At 31.2% G+C, this 17,103-nt stretch overlaps 1 protein-coding gene across 1 annotated transcript; it reads left to right on the top strand.

The window, feature by feature from the left end:
* The first annotated feature begins 13,674 nt into the window (after positions 1–13,674).
* Positions 13,675–16,675, top strand: LOC108482088 (uncharacterized). Its single transcript, XM_017785193.2, has 5 exons — positions 13,675–14,233; positions 14,463–14,593; positions 14,911–15,036; positions 15,135–15,262; positions 16,083–16,675. Exons 1-5 carry the CDS (start codon positions 14,035–14,037, stop codon positions 16,363–16,365), a joined length of 867 nt encoding a protein of 288 aa, XP_017640682.1. The 5' UTR covers positions 13,675–14,034; the 3' UTR covers positions 16,366–16,675.
* The last annotated feature ends 428 nt before the right edge of the window (positions 16,676–17,103 follow it).

Consider the following 17,103-nt stretch of genomic DNA (forward strand, 5'->3'; position numbering starts at 1 on the left):
CTTTATTCCCTTACCTTCTTTCTTACCTGACTTTTCCTTTTTCATAAGTATAATCTACTTTTCCTTTGCTGTTAATTCACTGTAATTTAACTCTTATCCTGACCCGTTGAACCACTCGAAATACTAAGGATACTAGGGTCGTTCTCGCTCATCAATATCTCGCCAATGCCATGTCTTTGACATGGACTTACATGAATTATTCCTGTCTCCAATGCCATATATAATATGGACTTACATGGCTCAATCCTGTCTCCAAAGCCATATTTCTAATATGGACTTACATGGCTCATTTCATTACATCTGTCAACCCTAATATCCTAACATTCCTAGGGTTCAACCGGGGCTTTCTAACACTTTTCCTCTGTCACTTCACCTTAAATTCGACTTTAAATATTTTCATAACATAAATATATAAATGCTGGAAATTGACAATATAATGTAAAATAAAATAATATTGCATTTATTTATTGTAAACTTACCTCGATACAAAATGTGACTAAACTTTACAATTTAGTCCTTTACTTTTTCTTTTCCCCGATCTACTCTCGAATTTCACTCTTCTTGATCTATAATAGCAAATTTAGCTTATTTAATATCAACATTTATCAAAACAACCCTTTACTCAAACTTTTGAAAAATTACATTTTTGCCCCTAAACTTTCACATATTTGTACTTTTTCCCCAAGGCTCGTAAATTAAACTTCATCCTATTTTCTTATGTTTTATGACATGCTGATCATTTTTCCCTTCTATGAAAACATCAAATTCACACACTAACATGTACTTATGACTATTAGGTATTTTTACCGATTAAGCCTTTTTACTCGTTTTCACTTAAAACCAAGTAGCACAAGTTGTCTAACATAATTTAAAACCTCATATTCCATCATAAAACATCAAAATACACAAATTTTACCTATGGGTATTTTTCCAAATTTGATTCCTAACTTAAATTATTACTAGCATAAACTTTATCGAGCTACCGGGACTTCAAAACGTAAAGATCATTAAAAGCGGGCTTGGAATCACTTACTATGAAGCTTGAAAGTTGGAAAAACCCCAGCTATGGAGAGAGGTAAGGTTCTGCTGGTAACTTGAAGAAGATGATACAATTTTATCATCTTTTACCTTTTATTAATGTTAATAACCAAATGACCAAAATGCCCTCCTTAATAAACTTTCAAAATTCCTTCCATGTCCTAATTTTGTCCATGAACTTAAAATTGGTCAAATTACCATTTAAGATCTCCTAATTAATATTCCAAAATAATTTAATACTAAAAACTTCTAGAATGCAAGTTTTGCAATTTATTCGATTTAGTCCCTAACCTCAACTTAAGCACTTTATGCATAGAATTTTATTATGAAATTTTCGCACAATCATGTAATCATACCATGAACCTCAAAATAATAATAAAATAAAATTTTTTTCTACCCCGAATTTGTGGTTTCGCAACCACTATTCCGTTTAGGCCCTATTTCGGAATGTTACAAATTTATTCAGAGTAAGTTAAATGAATTTCATATAGACTTACTAAGCATTCATAATGCTTATCTTGTTTGCTTTTCTGTCTCTATTTAGGTCATTTCACGTAACATAGTAGTTGAATCATCCCGAAGCTCACATTATCCAACCTTTGGTTCATAGTCTTTTAATTGTTCCATACTCGGTTATGTAACATGTAATTAAGGTTTGATTTGTACTTATGTTGTCTTGAATGATTACAAGTTTGGTCTAATGATGATATAATGTTTGGATTAATAGGTTTGTTTGGCTTTGAATGTGATTTGGTAGTATAAGTTTTGGTGTATGAAAATTATATTTTATGTATATAGGCTTGATAAGTATAAGTGTCATTTTGGTTGTTAATGGTTATGATTAGGGTTGATGGCTATGTGATCTGTGTATAAGTCTTGTTAAGTGTTTATAATCATTTGAATGGTAATCTTTGGATCTAGCTTGTGTCAGTATATTGGATGTTTCATGCCTTGAAATTAAAAGGTACATAAGTATGCATAATGACCAATGTTGGCTATGGTGTGTTTGAGTTAAGGTGACGTGAAAGTCATAAAGGAATTGTTATATTAGCATGTTAGCTATTAGATTGTTTTGATTGAATGGTGTGGAAAACTTGTAAAGTTTTATGTAATCTTTGTGTTTGTGGTGCCAATTGTGGCATATTGGTTGAATGAATAGTTGGATATGTTTTGTTCATGTTTGAATGGTCAAATATGCAGCATTTGAGTGTTTGGTGTGGCTTGGCATGAAATAGGTACCAAATGGCTTAATTTTACCAAAAATAGGATTCTCGTCTCAGCATGAATTTTCCCTCATCACAACATCGAATGACAATTTATGACGTCTTGACGTCAAGTGGTCCAACATCGTGACATGACTCACTGTTTGGCATTATCACGATATGGAAAAGGGCTCGTCACAACATGAAGTCCAACTTTTCAAAACTTAAAAAACTTTACAATGATTTGGTCCTAATTCATGCCCAGGTTACCTTTAGAGCTTCCATAAGCTCGATTTAATCTTGTTTTTATATTTAAATAATATCATATGATTATGATTACAATATGAATGATTATTGTATAACTTCTTTATAGTTCTAATTATTGTAGTGACATCCTATAACTCAGGTTCGGCAACCGGACCTAGTAAAATGTGTTACAAATATGATAAGTTAATAATATAATAACTTAACCTTTAGGTGTCTTGTAAAGGGTAAGTGAAATAAAGTTTAGAAATACCATTGGAAGCCTTGTGAAATTAGAGTAACCATATACTCAATTAGTAGAAAGCACACAACTTGGAAATGATAACAAAGGTTTAAGGACTTAAATAAATGTTTAATTAATGAGTAAAAAGAGTAATAAGTGGTAACCTTCTTAAATGTGGTAAATGGAAAAGTGTGAGGATTTAAATCTCTATAAGAAAATGGCATAACTAAATCTAAGTCTTATATTGGTAAAAGACTCAATGTTAATAAAATACAATGTTAAGTAGGAAACTCTTTGTGTACTTACTAAGCTCTCCGAGTTTACCTCGTTAGTTGTTTAAACGCATAAGTGAAAACCTTTATGAGAAGAATGAACTTGTGATTTGGGAACATCATATCACCATTCGACAATTGAATAGGTTAAAACATGGAGTGTTGTACTAGATATGTGATAGGTGCTAAAAGTAACATGTTTTATCCTCATTCTTAATGTGTTTTTAGGTGATTATTCGATGTAAATGGTGAATTTTATGCTCCTAGTCATTTAAATCCATGTTTTTATACTTAGGAGAGCATTTGGGAGCAAAAAGAGTGAAAACTGAAAAATCGGAGCAAGTTACAGGAGCCACACGGGCTGATCCCTTCTACACTACCTGGACACATGGCCATATGGCAGGTCGTGTCGGTTTTACAATTTGCACTTTAAACTTGCAAAAAAATACTATTTTTAGGTTTTTCAAGCATTTTGAGAACTAAATATGACAAAAATAAAAAGATAGCAGTGAGCTATCTTAAAATACTCAAGAAAACAACTAAAAAAAACACCATTGAAGCCGATTATGAAGCATATTTCTGTTAAGATTGAAGACTCCCAGTTGATTTATTTGGAGATTATCATGAGTTTCTTTATTTCTTTCTATTATATTGTTTCTTGGATGTTTTTATTTACTAGTATGAACAAATTTTCTACATACCTAAAGGAAATGAAACCTATGATGGATTCTGTCTTTTGATTTTTATTTTATGGAATAAAGACTTAGATCTTGTTCTTAATTATGTGTGTTTAATTCTTGGTTTAATATTTCTAGACTATTGATCCATGTTTGATGTGCTTAAATCAGAAGAGGAATAGACCTTGTTTAAGAGTAGATCTAGCGTAATTGAGTGGAGTTGCATGCAATCCTAAAATAGGGTGACATAAATCTACCAAATTAGAGTCAAATCTAATAGGAGAATTCATAAATCGAGTTAATGCAATAATAGGGGTTTTAATTAGAAAGAAATTTTAATTAATTAACTTAGAGTTAGTTGCTCTTATTCTTGAAGAGAGATATTAGCATAATTTAGGAATTTCTTTGGATCAAGATACTAAGAAAAGAAATTGTGTAATTTGGATTGATAGTGACAGATGAAGTCTAGGTGAATTATTTTCTGGGTATTATTTTGCTTCTTGGTTGTTAATCAATTATTTTCTTGATTTTCTCTTTGTTGCATTCATAGTCAATTAATTTAATTAAATTTTGTTTTAATACATCATTCAAATTTATCAATTAAATAATAGAAAGATGGTAATTACTAGTACTTTTAGTCTTCGTGGGAACAATATCTTTGCTCACCGTAGCTATAATATTAATTGATAGGTGTTCTAGCCTTAGTAAGATTTTTAGTTGGTTTCATGGACATCAATATATTAGTGTAAAGACATGTCCATAAAAGCTTAGACCCTTAAAGAGTTTGTAATTATATTGTTCTATGTTATCAAGTGACCAATGTATTTATATTTGATCATTTATAAGTTACATTTTTATTTTCGAGTTTGTTTAAGCATGTTCTTGTGATGAATGTGGATTTAAATGTCATTTGATTTTAGAATGATTTAAAACTTATTGATACATTATGATGTTGTTTGGGGTGTTTCAAAGTGTTTTAAAATTGATTTTTGCTTCAAAACACTCAAGTTCCAATACTTAATATTGTAGGTACCAGAACATTACTTGATAATAACCAAAAAGCTACATTATATGGTCAATGTACTAATAAATTTCCAAATTTATTGATACATAGAGTATATGTACCAATAAACTATGTATCAATAAATTTCCATTAGTTAGTGCCCGTTGCACTATTTTAACCATTTTGAGTTCTTTGAAGTTTTCGATCACTTACAAAAAAAAATTTAAATAACTTTAAGATGATTTTAAATCCTTCAAAATGATTTTATATCAATGCTAAGGTTTTTATTAATATTAAATCCTCTATTTTACTAAACTTGAAGGGTCTTAATTTGAACTGTTGAGCTTTGAAAACTTGTTTTATGCTTCAAACTTATCTCCATTTGTATTCAATGACTTTTGAAATGGTTTCAAACTATATTCAAGTTTTTTTAAATATGGTCATTGTGAAAAAAATAAAATAAAATAAAATAAAGAAAAAATACAATAACACACAAATTTTACGTGGAAACCCTTTCGAGGAAAAAACCACGAGCAGAGGAGAAGAAAATTCATTATGTCGAAAATTTGAATCAATACAAGAGAAATAGACTATGTCTATTTATAGGCTTGTAAAGCCATATTCTAGTAGGATTGAAACACCTTATCCTAATCAATATAAAATAGATGGAGTTTAATAAGGTTTAAAAAACCTTATTCTAAAATAAAATAAAAGAAGTCTAGTTCTATATGGATTTTACTTTTATTTTATTTTCCATCGTATTTTATTTAAATAAGAATTTGAGTCACTTAATTCTAACAATCTCCACCTTGACACAAATTCTCAATGAACAAGTTCTTCATCGCGAACTTTCAATAAACAAGTTCTCCACCTCTTCCATAAAACCCCTTAAGGGTTTAACTTCAACAATGAACACCAACCAAGTCTAAGCAATGCTCAAACTTGGTTATAGGAAGTGACTTAGTCATCACATCTGTAGGATTTTCATGAGTACTAATTTTGCTCACAACAATATCACCACGAGCAATAATATCACGAACAAAATGATACCGAACATCAATGTGTTTTGTTCTCTCATGAAACATTTGATCTTTTGTAAGAAAGATGGCACTCGATCGTCACAAAATCTCGTGCTGATTTGAAGGTCTTCATTAAGTTCACTAAAGAGTCCCTTCAACCAAACAACTTCTTTACAAGCCTCAATGTCGCCATGTACTCAGCTTCAGTGGTAGACAAAGCAACTGTAGTTTGCAAAGTGGCTTTCCAACTGATTGCACAACCTCCGATTGTAAAGACATAACCTGTGAGAGATCTTCTTCTATCAAGGTCTCCAGCAAAATCAGCATCAACATACCCAATGACTCCATCTCTAGTTCTTCCAAACTGTAAGCAAACATCAGTAGTACCTCGTAAGTATCTTAAAATCCACTGAACTGCTTTCCAGTGTTCTTTACCAGGATTCGCCATGTATCTGCTAACTGCACTGACTGCATATGATAAATCTAGACGTGAACAAACCATAGCATACATGAGAGATCCTACTGTACTAGAGTATGAAACATGTGATATGTACTCAATCTCATCATCTGATTGTGGAGACAAAGCTGATGAAAGTCTGAAATGAGCTACTAAAGGAGTACTAACAGGCTTAGCACTCTGCATATTGAACCTACAAAGAACTTTCTCAATGTACCCCTTCTGACTTAGGTACAATTTACTTGCTTTTCTATCTCTAAGAATCTCCATACCAAGTATCTTCTTTGTTGTTCCTAAATATTTCATCTCAAATTCTTCACTTAGTTGCGCTTTGACCTTTCTTATCTCTACTTTATCTTTTGTTGCTATCAACATGTCATCAACATAAAGAAGTAGATACACAAAAGAAACATCATTGTTTTTCTTAAAATAGACACAACTGTCAAAACTACTTCTTTTGAAATCATGAGAAGTCATAAAGGAATCAAACCTCTTGTACCACTATCTTGGTGACTGTTTCAAACCGTAAAGGGACTTTTTCAGCAAGCAAACATAGTTCTCTTTTTCCGAGACTGTAAAATCCTCTGGTTGTTGTATGTAAATATCCTCCTCAAGTTCTCCATGCAGAAATACAGTTTTTACATCTAACTGCTCAAGCTCCAAATCATGCATGGCCACAATACCAAGCAAAGCTCGAATCGAACTATGCTTAACAACCGGGAGAACACATCTGTGAAGTCCACTCGGAATTTGATCAGAACCCTTTGCATCAAGCCTTGCTTTATATCCGGTTCTTCAACTCTTGGAGTCCCTTCTTTCTTTTGAACACCCATTTACAAAGAACGACCTTTTTACCTTTAGGAAGTTTTACAAGATCCCATGTTCTTTTTGTGGAGTGATTCCATCTCCTCTTGCATAGAAAACATCCACTTTTACGAGTCTTCACACTAATCGCCTCGAAATAATTAAATGGCTCTTGATTCGCATCTATATCTTCACCACATTTAAAGCATAAGCAACTAGATCACCTCGGCATACTTCTTTGGAGGTTTAATTTCTCTTCTTGTTCTGCTTTTTGGCGATAGAGTATTGCGGTGAAGAAGCAACTCTATTCTCAATTTTGTATTGGCTTGAGGAGTTGATTACGTATTAATCGATGCTCCACCTACTTTTGGTTTTCTTTATTGGAAGATTCTTTAAGAGATAAGTTAGGTAGCATAGCGGTTTCATCAAAAACAACATCTCTGCTAATCACAACTTTTCTATTTTCGGGACACCATAACTTATAGCCTTTTACACCACTTTATAACCAAGAAAACGCATTTAATGGATCTCGGTTCCAATTTTCCATTATCAACATGAGCATACGCAGGACACCCAAAAATATTTAAATCGTAATAATTAGCGGGATTACGGACCATACCTCTTGTGGAGTCTTTTCTCAATGGCAACGGATGGAGATCGGTTGATTAAAAAACATGCAGTAGAGGCTACTTCTGCCCAAAATGACTTTGGTAAGTTGCCATTTGACAACATACATCGAACCTTCTCCGTGATCGCTTACATTCATTCGCTCGCAATGCCGTTTTGTTGTGGAGTATGACGAATGTCAAGTGTCTCATGATCCTTCGACTTGCACAATCTATTAAACTCATCGAGCGAACTCTAAGCCATTGTGCATGCGGAGGTATTTTATCTGCTTTTCCGTCGCTTTTCAATCATAATTTTCCAAGACTTAAATGCGGAAAACACATCGTTTTTTGCTTCGGAAGAACGCCCAAACTTTTCGGAAAAATCATCAATAAAGGTTAGCATATAATTAGCTCCACCTCTCGGCGGTCTGGATGGCCCCACGATCGAAATGAATATACTCCAACGTTTCCTTCGTGTTATGGATTCCTCTAGTGAATCGAACTCTCTTTGCTTCCCAAAACACAAGTGCTCACGAAATTCGGTTTGCAAATTCCTTGCCCATCAAGAAGTCCTCTTTGCTCAATTCACCATGCCATTCTCACTCATATGCCCTAGGCGCATATGCCAAAGTTTAGTAATATCATCATCGACAAGGAAGAGGAAACGACAGCTGCATCACCAAGAATAAAGAGAACCACCGCAAAACATATAACTTGGGAATTTTTCTCTGCCCTTTCATCACAACAATGGACCCTTTGAAAATCTTTAAAACCCCACTTTCAGCTATGTATCTGTACCCTTTTGAATCAAGAGTACTTAACGAAATTAAATTTCTTTTCAATTCTGGAACATGCCGTACGTCGCTAAGTGTTCTGACAACTCCATCAAACATCTTAACTTTAATTGTTCCAATACTTGCGATTTTACACGAACAATTATTTCCCATCAAAACAACACCTTCAGACACTGTTTAGTAAGTTGTAAACCAATCCCGATTGGGACTCATGTGGAAGGTGCAACCTGAATCAAGTATCCACTCTTCACTTACTTTAGAATCATTGATAGAAGCGACTAGAAGTTCACCATCGCTGTAGTCTTCTACAACATCAGCTTCACCGGAATTTTCTGGTTGTTTTCCCTTTTGATTCGCAGCCTCTCTTTTAATCTTATTTTGTAGCTTATAACATTCAGATTTAATGTGCCCTTTCTTCTTGCAGAAGTTACAAGTTTTACTTCTATTTGAAGACTTCGATCTACCCTTAGATTTACCACGAGGATTCCGTTCCTATGTCCTACCACGATCATTATCAGCATTCCGATCTTATCTCCCACGAACAATGAGACCCTCTCCCTGAGAGTCGGGTTTAACCACAAGATGTTTCATCTTATCATACGAGGTTAAAGAATCATAAACCTCATCAACTGTGAGAGACTCGCGGCTATATAAAATCGTGTCTCTAAATGTTGAATAAGACGAGGGCAACGAACAAAGTAGAATCAACCCTAAATCTTCCTTATCATCTTGAACCTCCATGGCCTCCAAGTTTGAGAGAATTTCTTTAAACAACATTAAGTGTTCGTGTACGACGCACCTTTCTCCAAACGATGAGCATAAAGACGCCGCTTCATATGCAACTTGCTTGTTAGAGTTTTCGACATACATATTTGTTCTAGCCTCTTCCATAATGCAATGGCGGTCTTCTCTTTCATTACATCTTGCAAAATTTCGTTGGACAAATGCGATGTAATTGTGTTAACGCCTTCGATCCTTACGCTTCTTCTCTTCATCTGTTAATATCGAAGGCATCTTATCTATCCCTAGCAGGGCATCCTCCAGATCCACCTGCGCAAGAACTGCTTGCATCTTAATCTGCCACAATGCAAATCTGGTGTTGCGATCCAACAATGGAATTTCATACTTCAAAGATGCCATTACTGTGATTGAGATGAACAACCCGGAAGCTCCGATACCAATTTGTGAAAAAAATAAAATAAAATAAAATAAAATAACACACAAATTTTACGTGGAAACCCTTTCGGGGAAAAAACCACGGGCAGAGGAGAAGAAAGTTCATTATGTCGAAAATTTGAATCAATACAAGAGGAATAGACTATGTCTATTTATAGGCTTGTAAAGCCATATTCTAGTAGGATTGAAACACTTTATCCTAATCAATATAAAATAGATGGAGTTTAATAAGGTTTAAAAAACCTTATCCTAAAATAAAATAAAAGAAGTCTAGTTCTATATGGATTTTACTTTTATTTTATTTTCCATCGTATTTTATTTAAATAAGAATTTGGGTCACTTAATTCTAACAGTCATTTTGATTTAAAGAACAATATTATTATGAAAGGGTTGCTTTTATAAAAGTTATTTTGTATAAGTTTTAGAAATATTATTGTAGTATCTCACATTCAGTATCGATTGTCGGGATAGACAAAGAATGTTACGTTAATTATTAATCTAAGTTGACTTTTACATCACATACAATCTTTACAACTTGATGTTAATTGAATCGAGATAATCAATAAATTAATATTTATTTAAAATTAATATTTGTTTATAAGCATTTTGCTTTTTATGAAAAATCATTGGGAAAAGTTATACAAAAAAATATTAATAGTGATATGTAAACTTTATTAATTCAAACAGTTCGAAACATTACAAGTAAATAATGATAGAATAATTTCGCCGAGGGTATAAATCCTACTAATGTTGACAACACACTATTTGACCAATCAACAATTGACACATGACATATCATTGCAAAAAAAAAAGAAAAAAAAAAGATCGCATAATGACTTATTTGGCGTGCCAACTTTACAAAAAAAATGTTATTTTTGCTCTCCGTTTAATTTTCACCTCTTTTAGTCATTGAATTTATGTTTTTTTTTGTCAAATCACTTCAAAATAATGAAAAGATAAAGTTTTTTTTAATTTAGTTAACGTGGTATACATGTGGGTTACCATGTGTGTGACACGTCAATATTTAATTATTTTTTAAAAATAGAAAATAATAAAAATATATTATAAATTAAAATAATTAAAATTATTTAAAAAGTATAAAAATTATAATTTTTAAAAATTTTAAAATTAAAAAATTAATTAAATGATGTTGTGTCATCCATGTGGTAATCCACGTGTATGGCACATTAGCAAAGTTAACAAACGTTAACTTCTCGATCCATTTTGGGGTGATCGACAAAATAATACAAATTTAAGGATTAAAAACTTAAAAAATAAATAAAGAACTAAAATAACCTTTTTTTTTAAAAGTTGGAGGCAAAAAATCATGTAAAAAACTAACAACCTTTTATAATTTCTAGTAAACTCTTTATCAATGGCATATTAAAAAGTCTTAATAGTTTTTAAAAAATTATATTTTTAAATTAATAAAATTTGGTAAAATTCAAAATTATTTACCCATTGTCTTTAAGTTCTTCTTCCTACTTTGGCCTATCTGATATTTTGATTTATCAAACTTTTTATATAATAACATTTAAAATAAACTTTTACATATTTTCTCTTAAATAAATTTGTAAAATATTATTGAGAATATTATTAAATATTTTCAAATTTTAATAGATAAAAATTATTTAATAAAAATTATCCTAAATTAATCCAAATCGATTTCTAGATATTTTAAGCATTTTAATGGTTATATCTAGGGACAAGAGTGAGGTCACCAAGCAACAAGAAATATGTTTAAGTGGCAAAGATCCCTTGATTTATTTGTCATAAGCATTTCGTCCATGATGAACATTCGTACGCTACAACATACTACTCAAACTATTCATTGGTCACATTGCTTGTTTCAACCAATGTGTTTAGCCAAAAGAACTTCACTAGCTCCTCTTCATATCATTATCAACTAGATAATGCCTAATTAACTTCTTTATTATTGGCTTAATATCCCTTCGAGCTAAACCAATAAAAACAACTCCTTCAATTGAAAGGCTCATAGTAAGTGATAATATAATATTTCTTTCAAAATAATTATCACTTCACTATAAGGGAAGTAGAAGCAAAGAGTTTCCACGCTGCACCTTTTAACTATGGCTACAAGCAACGATAGCCACATTGGAATGTGAAGAAATTCAATTACCTTAAAAAAAAGGTCTTGTTATCTTTAAAAATATTCTAGTTAAAGTTGCTTTTCATTTAATATCGAAAAATATACATTTTTTTTGGATTTATAGATTTTGTTTCTCAATCTAATAAGTAGACATAAACAAGATATCAATATTTCGTGTTAAACATAATAACAAATTAATACTAGAACTAAATATTAAATTAATATCCATAGCTAGTAGGATTCTCTTGCCTCAATAGAGATATAGTAGGAATCCAAAAAAAAAAAATCAATTTTAAGGTAAAAAAAATGAATTTGGAGAAATTTTTGGCTTAGAAACTTCACAAGATGGGAGGTAATTTTAGTTTGTGTCAAAACTAAAAGAGAGGAGAGGGTATTTATAGGCATGATAAAAAAAAAAAAGAAGACAATAATAAATAACTCAATATCAATGGGAGTTAAGTCTATTTAATGCATTTATTAGTGTTAAATTAATTTCACGTGATGAAATTTGAAATAAAGAACTCGACAGTAACACTTGTGAGTGTCAACTTCCATACAATGCATTTATTAGTGTTAGAATTTTTAAAAATATTAAAATTATAATTAAAGAATAATTTAACAGATCTTTTATATTTATTAGGTAAATTCTTCAATGGTGAAAAAAAATTTAATGCATCAAAATATATGTAACTAGGTGTCGAGAATTTCTGGCATTTATTAAGATTAAACTCCTACCAATCATCATAAATGTCTTTGAATATGTACTACATGCAGTTCTTTTAATTATTAAGAATCTTGGGCTCGAAAAAAATAGTTGTTAAACTACATAGAAAGGAACTTGACATCAATACAATGAGTTTCATATTGATTCTATCGAAGTCAGTTGGTACGTACTATTCTAGTAATAGATCAGAAGATTAATTCTTGTATTGTTCAATATTCTAATCCATTTCGATCGCACCGACACGTTTGACCCAATTCTAATTGTATTTGTTGGTGTATGAATAATGTTAAAATATATAAAATTATTATTTTACCAACTTTTAACTTTTAACTAATGCAAAGTTGCTAACTTTAAAATTTAAAGAAAAATTATTAAATATTAAAAAGACAAAATCTCTAAAACTTTACAAACTCAATTTCATGTGTATGTTTTCATTAAACTTCCATTTTATATATTTAGTATGAGATGATGTTTTGTGATTTTTTTGAATAATGTTGTGGATAATTTTACTGTTTAATGAAAGAATGAACTTTTTCTTATTTATTTTAGATTTGTTGAATGATAAGAATTTTGTTATTGAAGTTTATAGATAAATATTTTATATAATTCATTAATATTTTAATATTTAAAATTTATTTAATTTTAATTCATTTAATAATTTTATTTTTTTATATACATATATTAAATATTATTTAAGAAAGTCTTAGAGGTGCTTTTGAGAAGTTTGGTTTAAAATTTGAGTGTTTAGCATTGTTGTCAAAAAGTACTTTTGAGAAATAAAATGTTCATTTTAGACATGTTATTATCAAGTAATAAATATGCACTTAAATAATATTTAAATTATTTAATATTATTATAGTTTAGTAAAAATATAAAAAATTATTATAACTTGTTGTTAATATTTTAATATATGAAATATAAATTTTAAATATTTTTAAGCAATAAATATTAATTATTTATAAAATTTAATTAGAATATATAAACTATATTTTAAATATTTAAATATAACCATTAAATATTTGTAATTAGTATTTTAAAAATAATTTTTTATTTTTAATTAATAATTTTAACACATTTGTAATTAAGTACCAAAAAAAAGAAAGTACTATATTATTAGAGAGATGAAAAAGTAATTAAGTACTAAAAATACTTTTGAGAGAAGAAAAGTTAAAATTTTATATTCTCCTCTTTAAAAATATTTTTAAAAATAGTTCTTAAAAGTTAAAAATTTTAGCCAAAAATAATTTATTTAATATAACTTTTCTTCTATAAGGGCTCTTAGAGCCGGAAGAATTTATAGAAAAGGGGTGGATGGGATACTAACCTAAAACCAAGTAGCCTGAGAAATAATTTTTAAAGATACACATTTTTGGTAAATAATTAAAATTTATTTTTATTTAATTTTCAAGTGAAAGGAAACCTATTTTGATTAGATTTATTCATTTTTCAGTCAGTTATTCCTCCCGCTTTAACAAAACATAAAAATTAGAAAAGAAAAGAATCGTCCAAACGCAACGATCCCAATCGTAGCTTGCCCGCGTGCGCCCTTTTTTTCTTCAAACTTCTGACTTTAGAAAGCTCTCCGATCACCGGATAAATGATTCCGGTGACCGGTACACGTACAAATCTCATCTAGCTTCTGTTGATTAACGCCTTTGAATTTATGGATTCACAAGAACTCCCCGATAATGGTAACAAGGGTTTTCGCTACATGTTACTTCGAATCGCTTTTGCCCTTCATTTCCCCATCTTCGTTTTCTTTTTGTTATCATTTCTAGTCTGTCTCCTTGCTATTTTCATGGGGGAGCTATCAATTTCAGATCCGATTTCCATGCCCACACAATGCAAGATAGTCTCTAGCAGTAAATTTCTCTCTTTTTCTCTTACTGTTTAAACTTTTGGCATTTCCTTCTATGACATTTTGACTATATTTTAATATTTATTTATTTATTTATTTTTAGCATAATTTTTTAGGTGTAACTAGCAATTTCACTTACGATATCGTCATTGCTTGTATATTTTCAGTTATTTCCCTTGTAATATCTTGATAATATGCAAGCTTGATTCTTTTTCTTGAAAATTTAATGTCAGGTGTGGATATTAGGTCCTCGAAGGTTTGTGAGCTTGGATTATTGAATTATAAAGCAAAACATGTATTTTATAGTTCCGAGAACAGCAAATTTAGATGTCGATATGATTACTACTGGACTTCAGTGTTTAAGGTAATCTTATCTTATCTGATTTAAGTCATGAGCTCCTTTTTAGTACTAATTTAGGAAAATATGGATTTCTTTTACTTCGGCAAGTATGCATCTTCATCTCTGTTGTTTTTTTTTTTATTATTTGAACTTGAATTTCGATCTTGATATTTTCCGATGGTGATATAGAGATTGGATTTTAGACTTGCCAATTCTTGTAATTTAGCTATATTAATTAACAAGTTTATGGTAATATAAATACTAGTATGTAGGAAGGCAACAATATTAAGTACTCTAATATATCACCTTCTTTTATTTAGTTTTTTGCTTAACAATTTCAGGTTGAGTACACAGACCATTCTTTGGATCAGATGCAACTTGCCTTAACAGAGGCACCGAATGAAGCGCTTCCTGTAAGTTGCAGGCCTGACTTTGGTGTTGCTTGGTTGACCAAAGATAAGTTCAAGGTAATGTTTCAAGTTTCTATTGTTATTCATGATGATGGATTGACCTGATTCTTCTTTAATTGAAGTGCAATTTATGTGACATCTGTCTGCCTTTTCAGGTAAATGAAACCTATGACTGCTGGTACATATTAGGTACTACCACAGTAAAGATGTATAATGATGGTTTTTTCAGTTGCCAAGCAAAAGATCCATCTTTAACTGAGATGATGAAGCGATATCTAATATTGTGAGTTTATTACTTGAACTTTGTTCCATTCAAAAGTTATTTTATATAGTGCTTGAAGTTGTGTTCAGTGGGTTTCTTCTTCTTCCTCCAACAATGTGCTTATTGTGTTGTTACTTAGGTTGGGACTAAATTGGACCCTTGGGTTTATTTTGCATTCTGGTCCACTACATTTTGGTGAACTTGGGTTTCAAGTTAGCTAACTTAGCTTTTTTACCCTTGGACTCTCAAATTAAGGTTCATTTTGTTTCAAGCTGAATTAGGTTAGACTTACAGCAACAAATGAAAAAGGGCTTTGCTCATAAATTTGAGGTCTGGTAGTTAGAAAGGTGTAGAAATTTGTTTTCTGGTAATCTTTGCATAGTGGAAGGTTTGTCTTTGGTTGTTTTGAACGGTATTCTGAGAACAGCACTGCAGCGAAGCCTGTTAAAGTATGAGAAGAAAGAATGAAAGTATCTGAATATAGGTTTCCGTGAGATTGAATTGAGAAGCCAGAAGTTAATGAAGTATGGTGAAAGAGAGAAAGGAAGATAGAGAGAGGTAGGGGGTTCTAGTGAAGTGGATGAGAAAGCTGAACTAAGAAGGGATAATTTCTGTAGGCATTAGACAGCAGTTGATATTTTGCTCAGAATAATGTAAAAAGTTTTATGCCTTCTTTTTCATGAGTAAGTTAATGTGAAGTAACTGCATTTATTTCCTTTTGCTGATAATAGGTGCAAAATGGTTGAGTACGACATATTTTGAAATAGTCTGTTTTGCTGTTTCATGTGTTAATTAATGCTGGTTTCCTCAATTTAATTATTGGTTGTTATGATATCATCAGATCCATAAAGATTTTGAAGTCTTGGTTTTCCAGCGAGGGGTACGCTAGATATTGGAAGTCAGAAGCGATAGCTGGTATTGTTACTGGATTTTCAACATCTATAATCACTATCAGCTTCATTAGAACCCTACAACATATGAAGTCTTGGTTGCCTCAAGCCATTAACACACTCCATATAAAGCGGGTTTGTTTTCTACTGGTATACTTTTCTGTCATGGGTTGGCTGGCATCTCATTATTGGAGGAGGCTCAGTATCCCATTTATTAAAGCTTTTAACTACTAGGCAGCACTCATTTTTTATGTGCTATTTTCCCCTGGGAATGGGTTTGCATTGACTCATGCAGCTTTCCCTCTTGAAAGATGTAAGCTTGAGTGGTTACCTGATCTATTGGAACAACACTTAGATACAGCTTGTCTAATTACAAGGAGCAGAGAGAAAGATAAAATAGTCGTATTCTGATGTATAATATGTATCACTATAGTCAAGAGATTCAGGAGTTCACAGTACATGTTCTATTCTCCGCATTCAATACTCTGTATGGAACATGATTATGAGCGAAATCCCATATTTTTCCATTTTCTGTGGGTAAGAAGACATTTTGGAGTATCTTATTGCAGATTTTTTTTATTTTACAGGTTTAGGATTATTTTATTTTATCTTTTATCTTTTTAACTTGAAAGATAGTACTACATTTGGAAGTATTTTAGCATCCCTGTTTAGTTTCAGAACCGGAACATAATCAGGAAATCTCAAGGATTGATTTCAACATTGTAGATATTCTATTGCATTTATGACTTTAACTCTTAACGGTAAAGAGATTCTTGTATTGGGAAAACTAATATATAAGCCATGTTATCTTGTTATGTACATTCTGAACTGCATTACACAACTTAGGTTTGGAGACATTTTCTGAGCTCCTACCATTTCCGACTTGTTTCTTTGAACTTTCACATACAGTTAAGGTTTGACTCAAGTTTCTGGTGTTAGCCAAGGATTCACTTTGAGAAGCTGATATGGACG

This window comes from Gossypium arboreum, chromosome 8 (assembly GCF_025698485.1).
Source record: "Gossypium arboreum isolate Shixiya-1 chromosome 8, ASM2569848v2, whole genome shotgun sequence".
NCBI classification, from domain to species: domain Eukaryota; kingdom Viridiplantae; phylum Streptophyta; class Magnoliopsida; order Malvales; family Malvaceae; genus Gossypium; species Gossypium arboreum.